The sequence below is a fragment of the Hippopotamus amphibius genome, chromosome 3 (assembly GCF_030028045.1).
Source record: "Hippopotamus amphibius kiboko isolate mHipAmp2 chromosome 3, mHipAmp2.hap2, whole genome shotgun sequence".
In the NCBI taxonomy this organism is placed as follows: domain Eukaryota; kingdom Metazoa; phylum Chordata; class Mammalia; order Artiodactyla; family Hippopotamidae; genus Hippopotamus; species Hippopotamus amphibius.
The window spans coordinates 129,381,000-129,404,607 of NC_080188.1; the positions used below are offsets into that span (position 1 = coordinate 129,381,000).

The window sequence follows — 23,608 nt, forward strand, 5'->3', positions numbered from 1 at the left end:
TCCTCTGAGCTTTACGGTAAGCGCGGCGCGCGGAGCGACCACGTGGCGGCGGAACCTAGGCCGCGCGGGAATGCGCGGAATGCGCGGCGCGGCCCCGCGCGGCTCGCGAGCCCAGGCCCAGGTTTCCGCGGCGCGCGCGCGCGCGCTCTCGCGTCCCCTCTCTCCCCCGGCGGGGAGGGGGACAGCCCGCACCCGAGCCCCCAGCCCTGTCTCCCCGGACTCCCAGCGCAGGCGATCCCAGCGCGGGCACCCCGGCGGGGCGTGGGGACAGAGCGCGGCCTATCGAGTCCCTGCGACCCCGCGCGCCCAGAACTCCCCAGCGGGTTCAAACCCGTGTCCCGCCGCCAGCCCCGACGGCGCGAGCCCGAGGGACCCGAGGGAAGGAGTGCAGGGCGTTAAGTTGGCAACCCCTCTCCCCGCACCTGGACTTCCCCCACCCCTTGGGAAGAGTGGGGAGCCCTGGAATTCATAGGCTGCCCCTCTCCAAGACCCCGGCTGTCCCCGCACCCCAACCCAGGGCCAATTCGAAGGATGGAAATGTTTTCCGGCATTTTCAAAGGCACAAAGAAGCGGGCTGGAAGGCACGAGGATGCGGGGTCCTCCCCGCAGACACTCTCCCGGAAAGGGCGAGGCTGGGGGCTGGGGGAGGCGAGTGACAAGACCTGGAGGGGGTGCAGCGGCAGCCAACGAGGGTCTTAGCGAGGGTCCTCCTCGCGGAAGGGTCCCGAGGCCCCGCGGGGCTCTGGGCAGAGGCGGGGGGTCTGCTCAGCCACGGGTAAGCTGGGCCACGCGAGACGCGGGAGAGGTATGGCCGCCTAGGGCATTACCCCCCCACCCCGTCCTACCCGATTCCTTCGCCTTGGTTGGAGGTGGTTATCTATCTAATCAGCCTGGGCGCCCACTCCGGGGCCCTTGGTTAGAGACCGCCCAGGGGCCTAAGCCAAGAGGCCAGGCAATTCCTAGTGGATTTGGGGGGTTCATATTGCGCAGGGCAGCAGGCGATGCGTTTTGAGGGGCGGGGGTCAAGGAGTTAGAATCTTCTTTCATCCCCAAGAGTGCACCTTCTCCCTTAGGATCCCGGAGGCGTTGTGGGAGCCAGCCCCCCCCGCCCCCCCCACACACCTGTTGGGGTTTGCTTTTAACGCCCGCGCACACCTAGCCCACGGGTCTTAAGAGCTGGGGGAAGGGTGTCCCGTCCCCGCAGCCTGCCGGACCGAAGACCGGGGCGCAGGGGAGGGGGGGTAGTCTGCTTGTGGCTGAAATTAATTGATCAGAAGCGGAAACCTACGTCCGAGGCTTGGGGCGGTGGGCGGTAAGGTTGCCCCTGTTCCCAGCGCGTGAGTGTCCCGGGTGGGCCCGGGGCTAGACTTTGATGGGGCCCGTTCACAGCTTTGGGGCGCGAGGGGGGTGGGGTGGGGGGGTCCGCGCCGGGTGGCCCGGGCGGAGCTACCTCTGCACGTGGACCGCCATACGCGCCCCGAAAGCGAGCGGAGTGGGGGACGTGGAGTCCGAGCGCCCCCCCGGAACCCCGCGATCTACTTTCGGAAGCGTCTTCCAGAACGACTTAAGGGCTTAACAATGGAAAACTCGCGGAGCTGGAGCCAAGTCCTTTCAAGTCACCGCCAGGTATGCGGCTGCAGGTGACCCCGCCCGCGTGCGCCCTCCCGCTCGCCCCGTCCTCTCGGGGGAGGACGGGTGTCGGAGGTCGACGCCCGTGGAGGGTCTCCCCTAGGCCCTGCGTCTCCTCCCCGGAGCCCCCGGCCGGGCGGCTGTGCGTCCCGAGGACGGCGCCGCGGTGCGCGGGTTCCTGAATGAACGCGCTCCCTGCCCCCGCTTTGAATGAAGGTTCCCACAGCCAGGGACGGTGGCAAACGCGCCTGCCGCGGAATTCGCCCTCTCGGGGCCGGCGTTCCTCCCTGGCCGCGGTCCCCTCGGCGGGGGACCGGGGCCGAGGAAAGCGAGAAAGTGATATACGTGACTTCTGGGTTTTCTCTCCAGCCAACGTGGTTTGCTTTCCGATTGGGCCACTGGCCCTTTGTTCCAAAGGGTCACCGAGAAATAGTGCAGAGGACTTTTAAATGAGCCCAGAACGTGCAGTTCCTGCTTCGTGGTGGGTTTTTTAAAGGCCGTGCAAAATTAAAACTTAAACAGTAAAGTTTTTTTTTTTAAGTTGCTTTTCTCTCTGAAAAAAAAAAAAAATCAAATCAAAATGCGTCCCCTGCTCTCCTAGAAGCAGCTGCGCTCAAGGGCCCGAGGCTGTTGCCCCCTCCCCGCCCCCCCCTCCTCCCGGGTCTCCGGGGAACGCGGATCTGGGCTCCCCGGGGTGGGGGCTGGGCTGCTGGCGCTCCCCGCCGGGCCCCAAATTCCAGCGCCTCCCCCGCGGGATCCTGGACGGCTCTTCACGCTCGGCCGCCGGGCTTGCACTTTTGCGCCCGTCCCTGAGCGGAGAAATCAACGAAGTTCCTCGGCGAGATCTGCCTGGTCCGCCTAGTAACAGCGCCGCGCCCCCATTGGCTCATGCTAATTCCAGTTTCCTCTGTCTTTCTCCCGGGTTAGGGGGACGCTCCCTCCGGGACCCGGGGCCCGTTCCTCCGGGGTGGGCGATCCTCTTGGTGACCCGCTGCCCCTCGCCTTCGCCAGCCTGCCTCGGGCCCGGCCCGGGCGCACGCGGGGCTTGGGCCCCCTCGCCCCCCGGGACAGAAGCAGCCCGGTGGTATCGCGCAGCCCCATAAATCATCCGGCCGGCCGCCGGGTCGGGATTTTATGAATGAAAAAGCAGCCCGGCGGCCCTCGTGCACGAGCTGATTCTGCGAGGCTCCGGCTTGCAGGGGCCAGCGCGAGTGTGGGTGCCCAGGGAGGGGGTTACGCGGCGGTGGGTGCTGCTTGGTCGGGCCACCCACCGCTCCCGAGGCGTGAGCCGGGCGTAATTACCCTCCTGGACCCGGAATATTAGTAACCCTAATTCTCGTCGGGGGAGGGGGCGCGGGAAGAATCAGCCCTGAAAAGGGGGGGGGGTCTTGTCCTGTTGCGTGCGCCCTTGCGAAGGGGAGAGGGTTTTTTAATCCGTTTTCTTTGAACCTTTAACGTTAGGGTAGATGGTGGTTCGATGACAATAAACTATATTCAGAGGGAAGTTAATGAACAGTTTTCTTAAATTTGGGGCAGGTAGAGTGAAAACTGTAAAAAAAAATGTTAAGACTGGGTAAAACGTTCTTTTATTATAAACTAAGCATCAAGGAGACCGAATCTTTAATTTAAAAAACTTTATGTATTCTTTTATATGTCTTATGTTTGCGATAACGTTGGGGACTCTCGTATAGCCACGAACATATATAGGTTTTGTTTAAAATCATCAGATCAATACACCCATTTCTTTTCCTTGTAATCGTTCTTATTGTTGCCCGCCCTCGCCCTGCCCCTCAGGCTCACGAAGGCAGCCCCAGGGCAAATTCTAAAGGTGAAGAGAGGTCCACACCCCTAACAAAACCAATTAGGAAGCTTCCGGTGGTCTTGTCCCAGGCGGAGAGGCGACTAATATTTGCAGCGATTTAACTTAATTTTTAATTTTAAAAAGTGAGACAGGGCAGAGACCACTATTTTACAGCCTTCCTCTTAGGGTGCTTTTCTAGCTGTTAAATTGCCGGGACAGGGCCGGGGTGGAGGGGTTTGGGGACCCCCGCAAGAACGGACTGGCTAAGTTTAGGAAGACAGCCCGCAGGTCCCCCAGGCGAAGAGGACACGATGAAGGAAATGCTGGCCACCATCTTGGGCTGCTGCTGGAATTTTCGGGCATTTATTTTATTTTATTTTTGGAGCGAGCGCATGCTAGGCTGAACGCCCTTTCACGTTTATGGTTACCCCCTCGGGCATTTGCATCGACCCCCCTGCGTGCCGGAATGAAGCCTCCACCAGGGTTGCCGGCTCAGCCCTGCGTCCCAGAATGTTAATGGGTCCTGAAATTTACACGTGTTAATGAAAATGAAAGAAGGTGTAGACACTAAGATTCCTTGGCTGCTTCTCTGCCCGTGGGTGCCCTCGTGGCGTTCTCGGAAATGCGCCCATTCTCCCGGCTCAGATATAGGGTGACACCGAACCCCAGAGTCCCCGCTCCATGCGGTCCTCCCCGGCTGCGTGTGGCCTGCCCGCCCTCCTAGTTGTCCCCCTCTGCAGAGCCCCCTTCACCCACCCACACCCCCCCGAAGTCTTGAGGGACCGACTCGGGGAGGACAGGCCCCCCTGCACCCCACTTCCCCGGCGGGGAGAAAGGCAGCCTCGGGACGATTTGCATTTCTATGAAAACCCGGCTTCGGGGGCAACACTGCGCGGTGCAGGCGCGGCGCCTCCGGGATGGCTTTTGGGCTCTGCCCCTCGCCGCTCCCCGGCGCTCTGCGCCCGCGCCCCCTCCCCCTGCGCCCGCCCCCACCCCCCCCTTCCCGCTCCCATTCTCTGCCCGGCTTTGATCTCTGCTTAACAACAGTAACGTCACACGGACTACAGGGGAGTTTTGTTGGAAGTTGCAAAGTCCTAGAGCCTCCAGAGGGCTGTCGGCGCAGTAGCAGCGAGCAGCAGCGTCCGCGCGCTCCGGCGAGGCGCAGAAGAGCTCGAGGGAGCGCGGGGCAGCAGGAGCCAGAGCAGAGCGCGCACCCAGCCCCGGACCCACCGCCGCCCCAGGCCGCCCAGCAGAGCCCCAGCCATGGCGCACCAGCTCCTGTGCTGCGAGATGGAAACCATCCGCCGGGCGTACCCCGATGCCAACCTCCTCAACGACCGGGTGCTGCGAGCCATGCTCAAGGCGGAGGAGACCTGCGCGCCCTCCGTGTCCTACTTCAAGTGTGTGCAGAAGGAGATCCTGCCGTCCATGCGGAAGATCGTGGCCACCTGGATGCTGGAGGTGCGGGGCTCCGGGCGGCTCTCTTAGCACTTTCCTGCGACTTGTTGCGCAAACCCACTTTTCTGTGCCACTCGTCTCCCTCCCTTCTCTCCCACCCCAACTTTGAAGTTTGCCAGAGTGTTGCTAGGAATCGTAGTTCCAAAATATATAGATATTCTAGGTATTTTTTGAACGAGGAGAGGGTGGGGGTGGGGTCATTAGATATTCCCTTCGCGGGGTGGGGGGGCGGTTGAGGAGGGGTACCTTGGGGGAAAGCCACTGCTGGGGCACCCCAGTTGGCTTCAGGGTGCGGGCCCGCAGGCTGGGCGCCCTTTGTGGACCCCGCCTGGACCGCCACCGCTCAGCCCCCGCCTGCGCCCGAGCCCCGCTGCGCCTCCTCTCCCGGCCGCGCGGCCGCTGAGCCTCCAGCTCCAGGGGGAGGGGGTACAGATTTGATTTTTAAATTAATATCCATGGACACGTATGCAAGGGCCGTTCGTGCCAGTATTATGCGCCATCTTTGTTCTTTTATTGCAAAGCAAAAGTGTTTATTAATAATTGGGGGCAGGGTGGGGGCGGGGAGCGGCCGGCGAGGCGCTTGGGGCCGCCGCGAGGGGCCGCGCGGCCACCGGGAACCGGCGGGAGGGGCGCGGGGACAGAGCTCGGGCGGTTGTGGGGGGACCCCGCTCGGGAAAGGGGGCCCCTTTGTTCAAGCAGTGAGTCCCGGGGCGCCCCGCACGGCCAGCTTGGGCCGGAGAGCACGCCGGGCTGCAAGGTCGCGTGGCCCCCAAGACGCTAGGGATAGCCCCTCATCTGCAGGGGTCTCCGCTTGGGGGACCTATCTGGAGCGAGTCGGGGGCCAGGGGCACGTTTTCAGGCCTTCCCTGGGCTTCTGGGGGCACCGCAAGTATTTTAAAATAATTTTTGAAAGTGCGGCGTGGTGCCCTTGCGAGAGGGAAACGGCGCCCGCGCCCAGGGGGAAGGGGGGCCCCCGAGTTTGAATTCCTGGGGCTCTCCCCTGAGCCTGCAAGCAGCTCCCGACCCCCGGCCTGGGTAAAGGGCCGTCCGAGGGTCATTTTAAGGGGTTTTTTATGTACCTAGTAAATTTTTTTATATTTTTAAATATTTTTTGAAAAGATGACGTCTGGGGAAATGCGGCGCGGCGGCCTGGGACGCCACCTTTGTGTCTCGCAGGCGCTACGAGCGCGGCGCCCGGCCCGGCGGCCCGCCCCGCGGCCCTGCACCCCATGTGGTGCCGACCCCCAGCCCCGGCGGGTCCCGAAGCACCCCCGCGGGCCGGGGTCCCCGGGGTCCGCAGCCCGCGCGCGCGCCACGCGCCGCCCGGCCGTGCCCGCTCCCGCCCCCACTGTGCCAGCCTCGCGGGGACTTTCCCTTTCAGTTTCGGGGTGGGTGGGTCCTGGGGGACTCTCGGGGAAGGGGGCGCGGCGGCTGCAGCTCCGGCCGCCCCCCACCCCATCCCACCCCCCGGGCCCGGACCCCCCTCCGCGCGCTCGCGGCCCCGCAGCCCCGGCGTGAGGCGGGTGGGGGGCGGGAGGGAGGGCTCCGCCGAGGGGGGCCGGGCGCTCCCGGCGGCGGCAGCGGCAGCGGCGGCGGCGGCGATCACGGCTCCCGGTGCCCCGGCAGGTCTGCGAGGAGCAGAAGTGCGAGGAGGAGGTCTTCCCGCTGGCAATGAACTACCTGGACCGCTTCCTGTCGCTGGAGCCCGTGAAGAAGAGCCGCCTGCAGCTGCTGGGGGCCACCTGCATGTTCGTGGCCTCGAAGATGAAGGAGACCATTCCCCTGACGGCCGAGAAGCTGTGCATCTACACTGACAACTCCATCCGGCCCGACGAGCTGCTGGTAACCCTGGGACCACCCGGTCCCCCCACCCCCACCCCCACCCCCACCCGCCACCGCCCCCGGGGACCCCCGGGGTGGGGGAGGTGTAGAGAGCAGGGGGCCCCGGCGGACCGCCGAGAGACCCTGTGCCCCCAGGGAGGGCGGCCACCCCGGTGGGGGCTCCTGCTCGAGGAGAGGGCTGGCCGCCCCCGCCGCCCCACCTCTCACTTTCCCTGCGTGCCCCCCCCGCCGCCCTCCACCGGGCCGGGAAACGTGGGCGGCGCGCGCCCTCTAGCGTCCGCGGCGACGCGAGGCCCGCGCGCGCCACCGGACCTCAGAGGGTCCAGGTGTGGGCGGCGTCGGGTGGTCTCCACCCGCGGAGGGTGGGCTTCAGCAGGAGCGGGAGCCTGGCGCAGGGGCACCTTCTCTGTTTGGAGGGTGGCATCGCGCGTTGTTGTCCTCACCCCCTTCCCCCCCCACCCCAACTTCCCGGACCCTCCAACGCCCCCCTCCCTGCATCCCATCTCCCGCGCCCCATCCTGTTCCATTGGGATCCGCTCCTGCGCCTCTTGACGCTCGTGTTCCCCCGTTTTCCGCAGCAAATGGAGCTGGTCCTGGTGAACAAGCTCAAGTGGAACCTGGCGGCCATGACCCCGCACGACTTCATCGAACACTTTCTCTCCAAGATGCCGGTGGCCGAGGAGAACAAGCAGATCATCCGCAAACACGCGCAGACCTTCGTCGCTCTCTGCGCCACAGGTAGAGGGCTGGCCCGGCCTCTGAGTGCCCCTGGAGGAGCTTCCTGCCATCCAAGGAGATGGTCCCCAGGCCCCTCCCTGCTTCTCACAAGAGCTCCTGTTGCCCTCTGGGGAGCAGGGGGCTGGGCTAATTGTTGGGGCTCCAGGGAGGGGGGCGTGGGCCCCTGGACCCCCGGCGGCTGAGGCTGGTCGCCGCCGCCACCCTGGCAGTGCCTGGGGGATGGGGGTGGGTGGGGTGACCTGTCTGTGTCTAGCTGCTGTGGCTTTTGCTCCCCACGCCAGGCGGGGGTCACTCCATGCTGAAAGGGGTTTATCTTGGCCGTCCAGCCTGCCTCCTGCCTCCCCCCAGCTTTTTCCCGTGTCCTCAAGGAGCCTGAGCTGCGGGGGCCCCCTCCTGGCCTCTCCCGGGCTGGGCCACCTGCCAGGGGCGCCTACAGGGGTGGGGAGCGCCGGCCGGCAGCGCCTGGACCACGTGCTCTAGGCGGCCAGCAGCGGCCCTCGTGCGGGGGCGGCCAGCAGAGGCGCTTGGCCGCCTGAGGCCCCGCCGGGGGCGCCGCAGGCCGGCTCAGCTCACTGCCCTGGGAGTGGCTTCCGAGCGGCCTGGGCTCGGGCTGCTGTGGTTGGCAGCAGAATGCCCTCCCCCGCAACCCGCACCGCTCTGGACCGTCCCTGGGGGCCCCTCCCTGACACGGCCCTGTCCCCAGCCCCCAGGCGGCCAGTCACTCAGAACCCAGGGAGGCACACGGCGCTGCCTCCTGCTTCTCCATCCCTGCCCCTGAGCCCCTGCGATCTCTTCCCTCCCCTCCGATCCCATGAGCTGGGCCCAGGACACCTTGGGACCCTGGCCGGAGGACCCTTGCTCCCATCCTGCCCAGCACTGCTGTGGGCGCCTCTACCCCTGGCCAGGGCTCCGCTGTCAAGTCTGTTTGGGGCTCCCTCGGGGTGACCCGAAGGCTACATGGTGCCAAAGGGGGGAGTTGGCATCTTTCACCCCCCTCCCCAGAAGGAGTAGAAGCCCCCCCACCCCCAGCCTGCCATCTCGTGTCACTCTTGATGTCTTGGCGCTCTGGTGGCTGAGTTCTGGGTTGGGGAGATTCTACTGGACGCCCCCACCCCACCCCCGCCTGCTCAAGGCGTCAACTCCTCTTCTGAGTCCTTGCAAGCGAGCCGTGGGGTGGGGGGCAGATGAGAGGCCGAAAACATCTTGGCCCTGATGGATCTGAGGGGTCAGGGCCCCCCCTCCCCAGGCTTTCCTGCACCCGCGTCCCCTCGGCCTCCAGGGGCCAGCCCGGCAAGCGGGCAGGGAGGCATTCTCTGGCTGGGACGCCTCTGCAAAGAGAAGCCTCCGGAGACTTCCAGGCGGCCTTTTATGGAGCTGAAAGTGGTTCAGAGAAACAGCAAAGCTTCCCGCAGATAACACCAGCACTGGCCCTTGCACGCCCTCCCCCCAGGATGGCTGGGGCAGCCAGGAGCTCCCCCTCTCCCAGGACCCCTGGGAAGCGGGGTGTGTAGCCCACATGGGGTGCTGGTGGCGCAGAAGCCATGAATGTGCTTGGGGCCGGATCCAGCGGCTGAGACTGGGCCCAGCCAGCATCCCTGGCTTGGGCACACCTGGGGTGACGGTGGAGGGATGGCCGGGCGTGACCCAGCTTTTCCCATGCACTGGCTTCAGGGTTGGGGCCCGGTGGGGGACAGGCAGGCCGGGGGAGGGAGGGGAGAGTCACACGGCGCACCCCCTGCACTGGGAATGTAACTGACACGCAGCTGTGTCCTTAGTCACAAGCGGGCCTCTCAAGATGAGAGTGACATATTACAGCCTAAACACAAACAGATTTTGTGAAGCGGAGGCATGAGTGAAAGTCCCAGGGGATATTTTGCCCTCCACATAGCAAGGGTCCCTTTTAAAGGTGCTGGGAGGGGGGACTCTGGTCGCCCTGGTCCGTGTGCCCTGCAGACCTAGCTTCCCTAGGTGTGTGGGGCGGGGCGGGGGGCACGTTGCCCATACACAGGGTTGGATTTTGCTCTGCTTGTAACGTGTGCACGCGGGGGAGCGTGTCTTGTGCTGCTGCCGGTGAGTTACCAGTGCTCTTCGAGGCTGGCACGTAACCAAGCTGAATGAATGGGCCCGAGTGGGGTCAGTGGAGCCACGCAGCTCCGATGCCCACCCTGGCCATGGCCTGCTGGGCTCTTTGCAGCCGGGCAGTGAATAGGAACAGCTATTGGAGCTTCCAAGTTGAAATCTGTGCCCTCCTCATCTCAGCAGATAAGCCCCCCGAGGTGGACACGCACAGCCCGCGCTGGTCATTCCTTCCCGGTGATGGGCGTCTTGGGGTGCAGCCGGTCAGAGCCTGTGCTCTGGAGCAGTGATTTCTGTGCAGTTCTCATTGACCTCCATGAAAACCTCTCACCCCTGGCTTCTGGCTCCCGGACTGGGTGGAATTGCTCCCTTTTGAAGGGGAGACGGGGTGCACCATGTGAGGTGGTTTGTTTTTTAAGTGGTCGGACCACCCAGCAGGACCTTTGTCACCCCTTTTGGAGTGGCTGCTTTTCTTTCTTCCCATCCCCACCCTCCCTTGAACGAGGCCCTGCTGGTTTATTCTCAGGCCGTAGCGGGGAGAGGGGTGTGCCCCAGCCCCAGGGGCTACACCCGCTTTGTGCCCAGCCCCCTCCCACTCAGCTCACCGTCCAGGAGGAGACTGTGAACACTGATGGAGGTGCCACACTTGGCCCTTCCAGGGCCCGGCTCCAGGCCAAGAGGACCCCTGATTGAGATGCTGAAATCAGTGGCCTCCCTGTCAATAAGATTCCTCGTTGGGAGCTCAGAAAGGCAGCCCACAGGCGCCGGGTCGCCTCTCCAGTGTCCTTGCGGCTTTCCCACCTCCCATAATGAGTGCGCCGCTGGGAGGGAAACCAGAGGTTCCCACATCAGTGAGCTGCCGGGAGGTGACCCTGGCTGGGTGCCACCAAGGGAACCGGGCTCCCCACCCCCTTCCTGCACCCGCTCAGAGGTGGAGGGTTTCCCTGCAGTTTGGGGAAAGCCGCGGAGGACGGACAGATGAAGTAATGCTACACCCCTGCCGCGTCCCTGTAGGCAGATAAAGTGGGGGTAGGCATCTGAGGGCGGGGGGTGTGCCCTGGGCCCACCTTCCCGCGTGGACAATGGCCGTTCCCCCCGGGACCTGGCAGCACAGGTCCTTGGGGTCAGTGTTGTAGGGGACATGTCTGCTTCCTTGTGGGGTTTCCCCCACCTTTCCTTTCTTGGAGCTTTTGTTTACTTGCTAAGAGGAGGGGGTGAGCGATGACCCGCTCCCCAGATACCACTGCGTCTCTGCCCACCCCCCACTGTTCTTTCTTCCAGCAGCTGTCCTCTTGGTTTGCTTTTCTGCCGGGCTGGACTCTCTGAACAAGCTCACGTTTAGAGAGTCCAGCCCGGCTTCTGCTCTCACAGCACCCACTTCCTGACCACCCCCTTGACATAGGCTGTTTGCAGGACAGAGGCTCAGAGGGGCCCAGGTCACAGGGACCCTGCCACGTCCCCACTCACAGTCCCTCTGCCTCTCTCCCCCTCCACAGATGTGAAGTTCATTTCCAACCCGCCCTCCATGGTGGCTGCCGGGAGCGTGGTGGCCGCAGTGCAGGGCCTGCACCTGGGAAGCACCAACAGCTTCCTGTCCTATCACCGCCTGACCCGGTTCCTCTCCAAGGTGATCAGGTGTGACCCGGTAAGTGACCGCTCCTGCGCTGGCTGGGGCCTGCCCGGCACCAGGCACTGAAAGCGTCTAGGGCCTGGGGGTCCTGCTGTCACGCTGGCTGGGGGGCCTTCCTGGCAACCAGGCACTAGAAGCGTCTAGGGCCTGGGGGTCTCCAGCTGCAGTTGTCTGGCGGGACATGGCAGGGACGGGGGCCACCGTGGGGACAGGCAGCTGCCTGCGTCCGGAGGCACAGGACCTGGCCGTGGCCCTAGCATGCGCAGCCTGGGAGCCATTCCACCTGCCTCTCTCGGGGGACTCCATTGGGAGGAGAAACACTTCCTGGAACTTGCCGTGGGGCGGGAGGGTCCTCCCAGGTTTCTGGTGGCCCCAGGGGCTCCTAGGAGCCTGAGCCCCTTGGGTGGCGGGGGGAGCCGTCCAGGAAGAGGGGCCCCAAGGCAGGCCGGGTCCATGACCCGTGCCCTAATGGTGTGTGGGGTGGGGCCGGGTCGAGCTTTGTCCGGGCGACAGTGCGAACGTCCTATAAATCGACACTTTACAAGGGCCCCTGTGAGGTCTCCCGTCCACAATGGGCCTGGTACAGACAACTTGTTTTTACAGCCGCCTTTGAGAGGCTGCTGCTGTGAAAGCCGGAGTCCATTGTATCTTTCTTCTGAAAAATGCCATTGTCTTATTCCCCATTCTTTTCTTTTCTTAAGGAATTCAAATGGCAATTACAAAGGGTTTGTGGCATTTACCAAATTAGACCAGCGAGGTTGGAGGCGGGAGTGGAGGGTCACCGCTGGCCCTGCTAGTGTCCCGTGTGGGACCAAGTGACCTCCTTGACCCCGGTCCACAGCCAGCTCTGGCTCGGGCCGCCTTCTGGTGGTCACCCTCAAGTGCCCAGGGAGGAAAGCTAGGGTGTGAGATGGACGCCTGCCTGTCTTCTGCCAGCGGTGCTTGGCCACCAGCCTGTGGGTCCCCCAGAGGAGGAAGCATTCCTGTGTGTAGGCACAGGCAGCTTGGTGGCCCCCTGGGAGGGGGAGACATCCTCACCTGACTGCGGAGGCGGGGTTCAGCCTCAGCCCCCAGCTAGAAACACCCCAAACAGCGCTGTCCACAGGCAGGGGTAGGAAATCGCTGCATGGTCCCTTATTTGCATAGAGATTATTTTAATTAGATCTGAAACGAAATGCCTTGGGGCTGGGGGGGGGGCGCCTAGAATCAGTTGAGGCTGAAATTCGTGAGCCTGGTGACTGGGTGACAAACATCGCTGACCTCAGACGCAGAAAATTCTGGGTGGTGGAGGCCCCAGGGCGTGGCCACATCTGCCCTTCCCTAGAGCTGGTCCCCGTGGTCACAGTCTGCTCTTCACGGGACGAGGCTGCAGAGCCAAGTGGGCTGCTGGGAGGAGGAAGTGTGGGCCGTGGAGCTGGAGCATGCGGGGGGCCCTTCAGAGTGGGGAGGCCCTCTCTCTACCCCTCTGCTCTCTGCTCTACTGTGGGGCTCCCAGAATTACAGAGGCGAGTGGGCCATCCCCTGGGAGCTGCCTTCGGTGGGTTCGGTGGGGGGCGGTCTCAGGCCTCAGGAGGCTGTGGTAGGTGTCTGGATCCGAGCCTGAGGGGCCGTCAAGAGTCTCAGGTTCCACACCACCCTGTCTGGGCCTCAGTTTCCTTCTCTGTAAAATGGGGCCATTTGCACCTTCCCTGTCTTCCTCCTTTGCCGTGATGAATATTTGCCCCGCAAGCCCTGTACCCGTGGGAGATCTCCAGGGATTCACTCAGAAGCTCTCCTCACTTCTTTGGGGCGGGGTACACCGTTTCCAGCCCCATCTCAGCAGAAGTTAGCGGCGCTTTCCCCATGCTGGACCTCATTCCTGTGGGGGAGGCATGGGTCTGTGTCCCATGCTGCCCAGGAGTCTTTTCCTGGTTCTAGAACAGAAGCCCCATGTGGCATCCCAGGAGGGGGGACAGCCTCTCTATTCAGACCGGGAGCCCTGGCCGCCAGCTGCAGGCAGCACCTTCGAGCTGCTGGGAGATTTGCCAGCAGTAGGACCAGGAGAGGCCCCTGGCCTTGGCGGTTCCTCCTCCCCATTGAACGTGTGTGAGGGCTGGTCGCTGTGGGAGGAAGTCGGCGGCGGGCGGGAGCTGGGCACGGCTGGAGCATCTCCCAGGACGCAGGCCCCAGCGGGAGAGGACAGGGATAAAGGGCCTGGTCCCCCTGGGGCCGCCCAGCATTCATCCTCTGTCAGGCACGGCCTAACGCTTCTGACGGCCCTTCATCACGGAAGCCTGGGTTCACCGCGAGGGCTGACACGGCAGAGGTTAAGTCCAGAAAGCGAGGCTCAGAGGGCCTCCCCAGCCAGGATCAGATGGTACTGAATTCACTGAGGGCAGCGGTGGGGCTGGTGGGATCCGGGGGCCAGAGATCAGAGCCCTGGGGAGGAATCCCAGTGAGGGCCGGGCGGGCAGGGGCCTCGGGACAGGTGGGCAGAGGCGTCTGTGTCCACTGGAGCCCTTGGGTCTTGAGTGGGCTCGCCCCTGCCTGGTTGATGTGGGGTTTTCAGGCCGGAGGGCAGCTGGTGGCCAAACAGGGTCCACACAGTCGATCCTGGGGTCTGCGCAGCAGCTTCCCGGGCTTGGGGGTTAGCGTTGCTGCGGAAGGGGCTGCTTGCTGCGGACCCCTTTTCTGAGGCCCGTGCCCACCCCGTCTCGTCCAGGACTGCCTCCGTGCCTGCCAGGAGCAGATCGAAGCCCTCCTGGAGTCCAGCCTGCGCCAAGCCCAGCAGCAGAACCTGGACCCCAAGGCCGCGGAGGAGGAGGAGGAGGAGGAGGAGGTGGACCTGGCCTGCACGCCCACCGACGTGCGCGACGTGAACATTTGAGGGCACCGCGGAGGGGGCGGGGCCGGCCTGGGCTCCCCGGACAGAGCCGCTCAGGTCCGGCCACCGAGGGAGGGCGGCGCGCTCCTCAGTGTCTTGGTGTTTTCCTTTGCTTTTTCTCCCTTCCATCTCTGACTTAAGCAAAAGAAAAAAAAACACACCCGAGAAACCTATCTTTTAAAAAAAAAGAGAGGAAAAAAATAGTATTTGCATAACCCTGAGCTGGAGGGGGAGGAGGGTTGTGCTACAAAAATAGAGGATTTTATACCCCATCATCAGTTAGTTTTTATATTCATGTGTCTGTGTCTCGGTGTTTTAAGGATAGACATTAACACAAGGAATGAGTCTGCAGGAGATGATTAGATTTGATTCTTTATGTGTTTAAAGCAAAGCAAAAAAAAAAAAGCATAAAAACATTTTTTAAAAATAGAAGTCCACAACCCATTTTTAAAGTAGAAGAGGGTTTTAGATAGAGCAACGTACTCGTGTGCTTTCCCTAAGGGCACAGCTTTAAAGCGGTTCTAGGCATCCTGTATCTTGCTTGCATGTAGTCACTTTATAAGTCATTTGTTTATTTTATTTCGTAGGTAGGCGTGTAATCTTCACCTTGTCCATGGCTGATGTAACCTCTCGGCTAGGGTAGCGTAGAGTTCGGCATCTTCAAGGCCTCATCCTCTTTCTGCCTGTGGACGGACCACCTGAGAGGTCTGTCGGGCACTGGCCTGCGTCGAGTGACGGAAGGCCACCTCCGACTCCTAGCGTCCACTACTAGAAAGAGAAACCACAATAGTGACCTAATATATTCTATTTTTATAATCTTCATATTTTTGTAGTTACCTGTTTATGAGATGCTGGTTTTTCACCCAACAGACCTGCAGCCTGCTCACATCCAGGTGAAATCTACCGCTGTTTTGTTTTGTTTTGTTTTGTTTTTGTTTCCTTCTCGATATTCCAAAACCATTCCATCTCAAAGCACTTTCAGTCTCTAGGTGACATCGCTGTTTATGTTGTGTGTGGAGGGGGTGGGGAACAGTTTCTTAAATGGAATGGTTTGGGAATATTCCAGTACTTGGGTGCAGACAGGAATGCAAAGCAGGTGTTTGTCACTGTGGTGTTAGCGAAAGGGGGACAATGTTTTGGAGGGCTAGGTTCTGGTCCAGGAGAAGAAAATGTGCCTTCATTCTCACATTGCCAGGATGATGTGTTCCTTTCCTTTTCTGTAGAGGAGTTGAAGTTTAGGAATCCTTCAGTGCCAACTGGTGTTTGAAAGTAGGGGCCTTAAAGGTTTACCTAGAGAACCAGCAGTTTCAGAGTTATCTTTAGATGTTTTGCAACGGACGGTTTTAAACACTAAAATATATAATTTATAGTTAAGGCTAAAAAGAATATTTATTGCAGAGGATGTTCGTAAGGCCAGTATGATTTTAAAGTAATGCAATCTCCCCTTGATTTACACACACACACACACATACACACACACACACACACTTTTCTACCTTAGATGTTGCAGGTGTAGGACAGTTTGTTAAAGTCAGGTCCTTTTGTAGGAGAGGGGAAAAAATTACTGAGAAAAAAAACAAAGACATGGATTTGGCGTGTCTGGCGTTTCCCAGAGTGATCCAGTTGGAGAGGCGTCAGAGTTACAAGGACAATTAGGATGCTGGAAACAAGTTCAGTTCCAAGTTCACTTCCAGTACAGTCTAATCCCCAAACCCTCCTTTCAAAAAAGAAATTTAGCAACCGATAGATAATTTGCACATCTTGGCTATGTACCTTTTTTGTAATTATTCTGTAGGGAGTGTTGAAGGGAGTGAGGATGTGAGGGAGGAAGTGTGCGGATGGGAGGTGGGCGGGGACCACGTGAGGGACAGGCTGCGGCTCCGTTTTCTTTATTCGCTGCTACCGATGACTTCCCAGTACAGTTTGGAAACAGATTCACATTGCTTCTCTTCTCTTTCACATTGTTTTGCTGCTATTGGAGGATCAGATTTTTGTTTTACAATGTTATGTACTGCCATGTTCTAGTTTGAATTTTCTCATAGAAAAAATGTATTACAGATGCCTTTTTTTTTTTTTGGTAGTTTTTTTTTTTTTATGTGATCAATTTTGACGAAATGTGATTACTGCTCTATTCCAAAAAGGTTCCTGTTTCACAATACCTCAAGCTTCACTTAGCCATTTGCAGACCAGGCGGTCAGGCTCTGTCTGACCCACGGCCTCCTGCTTCGGCAGACAGACAGACAGACAGACACGCGGACGAGATCCCAGAAGGGGCCTGGTGGGGCTCACCCCCCAAACTGGGCCACGCTCACAAGCCCCACCCCAGGCGCCTCTGGAGACAGGCCGTGTTCATTTCCTTTGCCCTGTGCCTGTCACGCTGGACTCTCCGTCTGACCTGGGATTCACCATCATCGTAGGTTTTACAGCCGTATCGTTCTTTGCGTATAGCTATGAAAGTTCCATTGTTATTATTATTATTATTATTGTAACAAGTATGTCTTTGTGTGCCACTGTGGTGCTGTGCTGTAGGATGCGGTCATTGGGCCTGATTGGAATCGCTTCTGGCCTGTGTCACAGTTTGGGGTGTGTTGTATCTGTTATTAGTGTTCTGTTTGTTGTTCTGGTTATTACAGCAAAAATGCTCCTTTAAAGAGACTTCAGATCTCAACGAAGCCAGCTAACAGTGCTGTGTGCCCGAGAGCCGCCTAGCACGCTGCAGAACCAAAAGGACTTGCACCATCCCAGCGCTGGGGCCGCCCACATGCTTCCAGGCCACCGGCAGGTGCAAACCCGCCGCCCCGCCCCTGCAGGAACACTGCTTCCGCTTACCTCAGCGGCGTCTCTGTCTGAACCAAACGGGGTCCGTGAGGGACTGTCTGTCCGTGGTGGGGGGTGAACGTGTGTGCTCTGAGGCCAAAGGCCGGTGGCGGGTCCGGGAGCACAGGGCGTGTGTCCCGTGACTGGCAGGGCTGGGGGTCCGGGCGGGCAGGCACTTGGGGGTCTGTGTGTGTTTTCGGTTGCACACCAGGGTGTTTCCCAGTACAGACATGTAACCGGCACGTTTCCAGCAGGAAACAAGACAAACGTGAAACGTCTAGAAATAAAATTGGTAAAACCCCAGTGTGGTGCCTGCTTGTCTGATTCCTGGGGTGGGCAGGGAGCTAGGGCCGTGCGCCCCAAGTTCCTTGGATGGGGGTGGCAGGCAGGCAAAAGGGCCCCACCGGGGCCAGCTCATCCTCTGTCGTGGGGGGCTGCACCCCTGGCCTCCACCTACTAGATGACAGGACTGACCCCAGTCATGACAACCAAAAATGCCACCAGACAAGGCCAACGGTCCCCTGGTGATGCAGAAGGAGGGTGTGATGCCCTCCCAGCCAGGAGGGAAACCAGACCAGGGGTCTGCGGTGGGAGGGGGCCGTGTGGACCCCCCGGAGTTCGGGGATGCACCTGCAGGCGGCCCCGACCACCTCAGACGACAGCTCTGGCCCTGGTGACCCCTGTTGGTCAGCCGCCGCCCTGCCCGTGTCTGGCCAGTTTGCCCTCCCAGGTTACTTGTAGAGAGGAAAGTGAGTCAAGTCAGCATTCCTTAACCCTCTTCTGGCACAAACTGCTGTTTGCTCTGGGTGAATCGTGGCCCCGAGGTGCCCCGAGCTCAGGGGGGCAACGTAAGTCCCGGCCCAGTGGCCTTTCACGTGGACCCGGCGACCTGGGAGGCCTGGTGGACACCTGTGATGTCTGCCTCTGGGCTTCAGATTCCTGCAAACTGGCTGCGTCTTGGTCCCGGCTCTGCGGGGCCGGGGCCCCTTCCCAGAGCCTGGGGGTCCCCAAGGTGCCCTCACCTCCTCGGCTGAGCGTTCGGCGAGCACTCAGAAGCCAGGAGGAGGCCCGGTCACGTACCAAGGACATCACCATTTGTCAGGTCGGCTCACCACAGCCCTTATGACATGCCTGCTGTGTACCAGCCTGCCCGGGGGACCCACAGGGTCGATGGGGCCTGTAGCTTCTGGGAGGAGGTGGGGTGTGGAGGGGCCGGAATTGCTGCCTCCCCATGCCAGCCCCCTGCCCGCTGGGTGGGGTGGCGTAAGGCAAGGCTCCTGCCCCCAGAGCCTGCAGGGGGCTCTGAAAGGGGGTCCCATACAGCAGGGGACCAAGGGAGAGTTGGAGCCTCAGGAAGTGCCCTGAAAGCCAAGGCCTGCACCACAGTGGCTCAGCCCCGGGGAAACGCCGGTCTGTGTCAGCACCAGGGCCCAGTGACATTGATGGTCTGTCTCCCCAGACCACGGGCATACAGAGGGACCCTGGCGAGGCTCTGACGCCACAGGGGCCTTGGGGTGTCTTGAGGAGCAGTTTCTAGGGCAGCAGGGGCAACCCTCTGTATTAAGTTCCAGCGAGCATCCGGGCAGAAGAAGCTGGGGGGCCACCCTGCAGGGAGGTAGACGATTGGCAGACCAGGCTTGCAGGGCTGTTGAATGGCTTCTAATGTTTCAGGTGGAAGATGTACGTGTGGGCTGACAGGTAGGACAGTGGAAGAGAAGAGGACATGACAGGGAGGAGGCCTTGTGCGGCGCAGGGGGTGGAGGAGAAGCAGGGCGGGGGAGGGGCCCAGAAGCCACTTGAGACTCACGACCCCAAGTACACAGAGGGTTTGGGCCAAGTGAGGAGGGGCCCGGAGACCCCCAGGGCCCATCCTTACAGCTGTGAAGCCCCAGGAGGAGGGGGCAGCAGGCTCCTCTCGGTTATGCCACGGGCCCAGACCTCTACAACCACTGATGACACCGCAGGCGTCCCTTCCTGGGATGGCAGTGGAGGCCCAGTTCCCTGGTGGGGCCTGGCTGCCCCGTGCACACCATGAAGACAAAAACGGGCCTTCGAGGGACTTCTGAGACAAAGCCTTCCACTGTCAACTCCACTGTCCCTTCCGGAAGCCCTAACGCCTGTTCTCACTCGGGCCCATGGCCACTCACCTGGGGCCTCCCTGCCTCCCAGCCAGTCTCCCTGCCCCAGGCGGCCCACCACCCACTCCATCCGGGGTCCTGGGAGCCGGCCCATCTCCCCAGCCCCACCCCCATCTCCCCCAGCCCCGCCCCCATTCTCCTCCCTACCCCCCCCACCTCACACCCCTCTATCCCCATGGGACTGCAGGACACCCCAGACTACTTCCAGCCTCCAGTTTTGTGCCTGCAGTCCCTCCCCATGCTCTCCCCAGGCTCACGTAAGCCCCTCTGCAGGGGTTCCCCATCCCGCCCCAGACAGGTAGCTCTGGGTGGTCCAGGAACCATTACACGTGGTACTTCCCCGGGCTGAGCCCCTGAGGACAGCCATCTGGCTGGTCCTTCTCTGTCCAACCCCCTCCTGCCCCCGCCCACCCCCAGGGGGTGCTGAGCAGTGGGGCCACGTGCAGGCTACGGGCTTTGTGAGCTGCAGATGCCAGGCCCTGCCTGACCCAGGTGCAGTGGACAGACCCCGTGTTGTTAGGAACTGGGGCCTGGGGGGCTCCCTAGGGACCGGGCAGCACCTCATTGTCCTGACGGGGCCCACTAAGCCCCAGGACACAGCCTGTGTGCTAAGGCAAGTCAGTTCCCTGCCGGGGCCACAGACGGGAGGGGCCCCAGGGCAGAGGTGGGTGCTATGGGGTCCCTGGGTGACCACAGCTGCAGGCCAGGCTCCCCACCTTCCCTCGGAGCCTGTCCCTCCTGGAAGCCAGGCAGCCGCAGGGCTGGGCCCTGCCTGTGGTGGGGGTCAGCTGTCCCGCCACGAGGCCAATCCCAGCTCTGGGGGCGGCTGAGTGGGGTGTGTGTCCCACATGCTGGGCTGGCCTCCTCAGCGCACAGGGCTCTGTCATCCCAGGAATGTCTTTGATCAGGAGTTTATGCAGGGGGGGACGCAAGCCCCCGGCCTCTAATCCGTTCCCACAGTCCCCCTGCCCGCCGGCCCCTGCCCTGAGCCACACCGAGGCCCAGCAGACAATAGCCGCGGCCGGTGGGCGGGCAGCTCCGGGGACAAGGGCTGGAGGCCCACATCCGGGGGCATTGTCACCGCCACTCACAGGGCGCAGAGGAGGATGGGGAAGCTCCCGCCCGGAGCCTATCAAAGACGCAGCGTCTGGTGACCCTTTCAAGTTTCAACTAACGGCAGGGAGACAACCTCCCCAGGGCGGTCCCTCTAGAGCAGACCCGTCTAGCAGGAAGGTCGCCCCAAATTCTGGACCCCAAGCCCACCCAGCACAGCGGGCAGGTTCCTCCCCTGGTCCCGTCGCAGGAGGACAACAGCTCCAGTTCACTGAGCACATCCTGGGGACCAGGCGTTGTGCTAAGGGCCAAACACACCACTTCTCCCTAAATCTTGAAACAGCCCCTCAGGGTTGGTGACAGGCAGGGGACACACTGGCGACTGGGCCCTGCAGAGCCCAAGTTTACTGTCACAAGTACAACAGTCCCATCTTCCAGGTCAAGGCTGGGCAGGCTTCTCCACAAAGGGCCAGACCGTGAGTGTTTGGGGCTTTGCAGGTTGTGGTCTCTGTCCAACTCCTGGACTCTGCCGTGTGGAGCGAGCAGCCTCGGAGGACAATGTGGCAACAAGCACAGCAGGGCGGCATCTGGACTGAGGGTGGGAGTGAGCCGACCCCTGTTGCTGACAAGTAAACCAGGGCCCAGAGAGATGAAGTAACTGAGCCAGGATCACACAGCGGGAAACTGACCGAGCCAGGCCAGTGGCCAGGTTTGTGTCTCTCAGGCTTGCGCCCCTGACAGTCAGCTTGGCTGCCTTGCTGAGAACAAAGTCTTCAAAAATGGGCTTGCAGAGATCACACGAAACCTTCATTTGAGTATTTTCACCCTATGGTCAGTACATGCACTCGGGGCAGCCCTGCTTTGCCTGGAAGCCCAGGGGTTAAGGTCAGGTCCACCCACGTTCAAGGCTTCAAGTGGGCGGTCCCTACGGTCAGGGCACTGCCTTGGTCAGCTGGCCTGGAGAAGGACGGCCAGACACGCTGGCAGTGGTGTCGGACATGGTCAGTCACTGTTTGCAAAGCACGCTGTCACACACGGGCACGTCTTGGAGGAAAAGACCCAGGAGCTGGATCTCAGCTCTGCACCTTTGAGGCTGTGCGGTTTTGCCTTCTGGGCCTCAACTTTCTCACCCCTAAAATGGGGACAGTCGTGTCTATAAGAAGGGAGGCTCCAGGAGGGCATCCTAACATCTGTGATGTGCCCAGCGCGGAAGTGGGGCGCAATCTGTTCAGTAACCACCTCCGGGGGGTGACCAAGGACTGAGGGCTCGCTTGTTCATGAAGCCCTGAGCACAGCGCCTGCTGCACAGACATCACTCAGCAAGCGTCACCGTCCTGCCAGGGAAACTGCCATCACCCCGTGCATCATCCAGGTGTGCGAGGAGGCCCCATTGGTCCCCCAGGATGGGGCGGGGGTGGTCAAGGCCAGCCTTATTTCCCGCCTCCGGCAGTTCTGGGCCCTCTCACCCACACCGAGTCCCCCATCTGGTGTTGACAGCACCCAGACTTCACTCCGTGGGAACTACCGTTCTCAGCCCTGTGGCTCGGGTGGGACTGACCCCATCCCCAGCTCCAGGACAGGCGCCCATGGGCTCGAAGCCAACAGCACATTTGCCCCCTGGGAAGACTGGCAGGTTCAGGGCAGATGTGAACTCTAACAGCCAGGCTTCCCTGGTGGCACAGTGGTCGGGGACCCGCCTGCCAATGCAGGGGACACAGGTTCCATCCCTGGTCCAGGAAGATCCCACATGCTGCAGAGCAACTAAGCCCGTGCACCACAACTACTGAGCCTGTGCTCTAGAGCCCACGAGCCACAACTATTGAACCCATGTGCCACAACTACTGAAGCCCACGTGCCTAGAGCCCATGCTCCACAAAAAGAGAAGCCACAACAATGAGAAGCCCGTGCATCACAACAAAGAGTAGCCCCCACTCACCACAACCAGAGAAAGCCGTGCACAGCAAAGACCCAACTCCGCCAAAATAAATAAATAAATAAATTTATTTTTTTAAAAAAATCTAACAGCCAACGAGACTGGGGGGAGACATTTTCTGGAGCTTCTGGAAAAGTCAGCACTCCGCTCTGTTCTCTAGGACTCCTGGGGGCTGGCATGGCCCTTCCGCTGCCCTGATGGGGCGCCTGTGGCACTGAGGCCACGGGATGGAGCCGAGTGTGAGGCCGGTCGTGCAGGAGAGCAAGAGGGGGACCAGGTCTCTGGACGAGCTGCTGGATGGAGCTGCCCTCTGGCTCCTGGAGCCCATCGTTGTCCCTGACTGTCTGAGTCCATTTGATATGGGTTTCCTAGCATTTTCAAAGCTTCTTAACTATTACACTGTACGCGCGTTTTCCACCTTTTCTAGATTTCACATGTATTAATGATGTAAACAACGGGGGCTGGGCCCCTGCAGGGGCTGAGAGCAGGGAAGAGGTTCGAGCCAGGCTTCGCTGCACACCCTGTCTCGACCCCTGTACAGAGCCAGCCGGGGGGCTCCCGTGCCTTGAGGTAACAGCGTCTTTCTGGGGTGTAGGTGCCACCTGCTCCTCAGAGCGGCCGAGACCAGGAAGCTGAGACAAGTGTCTTGAGGAGGAAGCTCCCCATGCGTCAGGCCAGGAAGAGGGGTCTGCACATTACCCGTCCTGCATCCTCACTCGGCAGATGGGCAAATGACAGTCCTGACCCTGTATCAGTGTCCTGGAGGGGGGAGTCATCACAGGCTGGGAGCTGAAACAACAGACAGGTATCCCCTCACAGTCTCAGAGGCCGGGCCTGGGCTCTCCCCCAGGGCTGGTGTCTGCCGGCAACCCCGGCGTCCCCAGCTCACAGCCGCCCCACTCCCCTCTCGGCCCCTGCTCCTGCGCGGCTGTCTCTCCTCTGTCTACCTGTCTTCACACGGCATTGTCCTCTTCAAGGACACGGCCCTGTGAGATGTCGGGCCCCCTACTCTAGTACAGCCCACCTTAACGTACACCTGAGTCACAGCTGCAAAAACCCTATTTCCAAAGACGGTCGCGTGTACACGTATCAGGGGCTGGGATGTCGTCATATCTTTGAGGGAAAACGGTTCAACCCTACAGATGTGTCTGAGCTCTCAGAGCTGGGGAGCACTTCGTGGAGCACCCCAGGATCTCAGGGGCGCATGCCCACTGAAAATAACGGAAGTTCAATAAGCCCTTGCCAAAAGGATGGAGACAGCCCACCCGTAAGTCTTTAGTCCTATGGCCCCTTACCGGGGGTGTGGGGGCCCCTGGCCCATCACACTCCTGAGGGGGTGGAAACAGGGTAACGTTCAGGTATCACTCCAACCCCAGGACCCAAGGCCCAGCTGATCTGGTAACAGGCTCCAGGGAGATGGGGCCGAAGTTCTGGGTCCACAAGGGCCCCAAAGGGACAGAACAACAAGGGCCTCAGTGCTGGGGGAGGCGTTTAATCAGCCATCAGAGCTACGGAGACGTTCCTGGGCAAGGAGTGACTGTCATTCTTGGGACACTGAAGCCCCCGCTGAGCCTCTTGGTCCTGGTGGCTTGGACGGGACCCTGTCCCTGTGGGGGCCTGGCCCCCAGCA

General features: G+C 61.1%; 1 protein-coding gene across 5 annotated transcripts; it reads left to right on the forward strand.

The window, feature by feature from the left end:
- The first annotated feature begins 1,390 nt into the window (after positions 1–1,390).
- On the forward strand, positions 1,391–17,151 carry CCND1 (cyclin D1). 5 transcript variants are annotated; one of them, XM_057725984.1, is made up of 7 exons: positions 1,391–1,626; positions 4,478–4,891; positions 6,515–6,730; positions 7,309–7,468; positions 11,041–11,189; positions 13,876–14,019; positions 14,625–17,151. In XM_057725984.1, exons 2-7 carry the CDS (start codon positions 4,694–4,696, stop codon positions 14,634–14,636), a joined length of 879 nt encoding a protein of 292 aa, XP_057581967.1. In that variant the 5' UTR covers positions 1,391–1,626; positions 4,478–4,693; the 3' UTR covers positions 14,637–17,151. The 5 variants fall into 5 exon arrangements, 2 of the variants coding, with proteins under 2 accessions (XP_057581967.1, XP_057581966.1); XR_009052521.1 differs by having other exon boundaries at positions 1,392–1,626; positions 13,876–14,094; XR_009052522.1 differs by having other exon boundaries at positions 1,393–1,626; positions 13,876–16,450; positions 16,671–17,151.
- The last annotated feature ends 6,457 nt before the right edge of the window (positions 17,152–23,608 follow it).

Coding starts and splice junctions, on each gene's coding strand:
- CCND1 (XM_057725983.1), top strand. CDS start 4,694: ATGGCGCACCAGCTCCTGTGCTGCGAGATGGAAACCATCCGCCGGGCG. Junction 6,731..7,308: donor TCCGGCCCGACGAGCTGCTG/GTAACCCTGGGA, acceptor CGTTTTCCGCAG/CAAATGGAGCTGGTCCTGGT. Junction 11,190..13,875: donor AGGTGATCAGGTGTGACCCG/GTAAGTGACCGC, acceptor CGTCTCGTCCAG/GACTGCCTCCGTGCCTGCCA.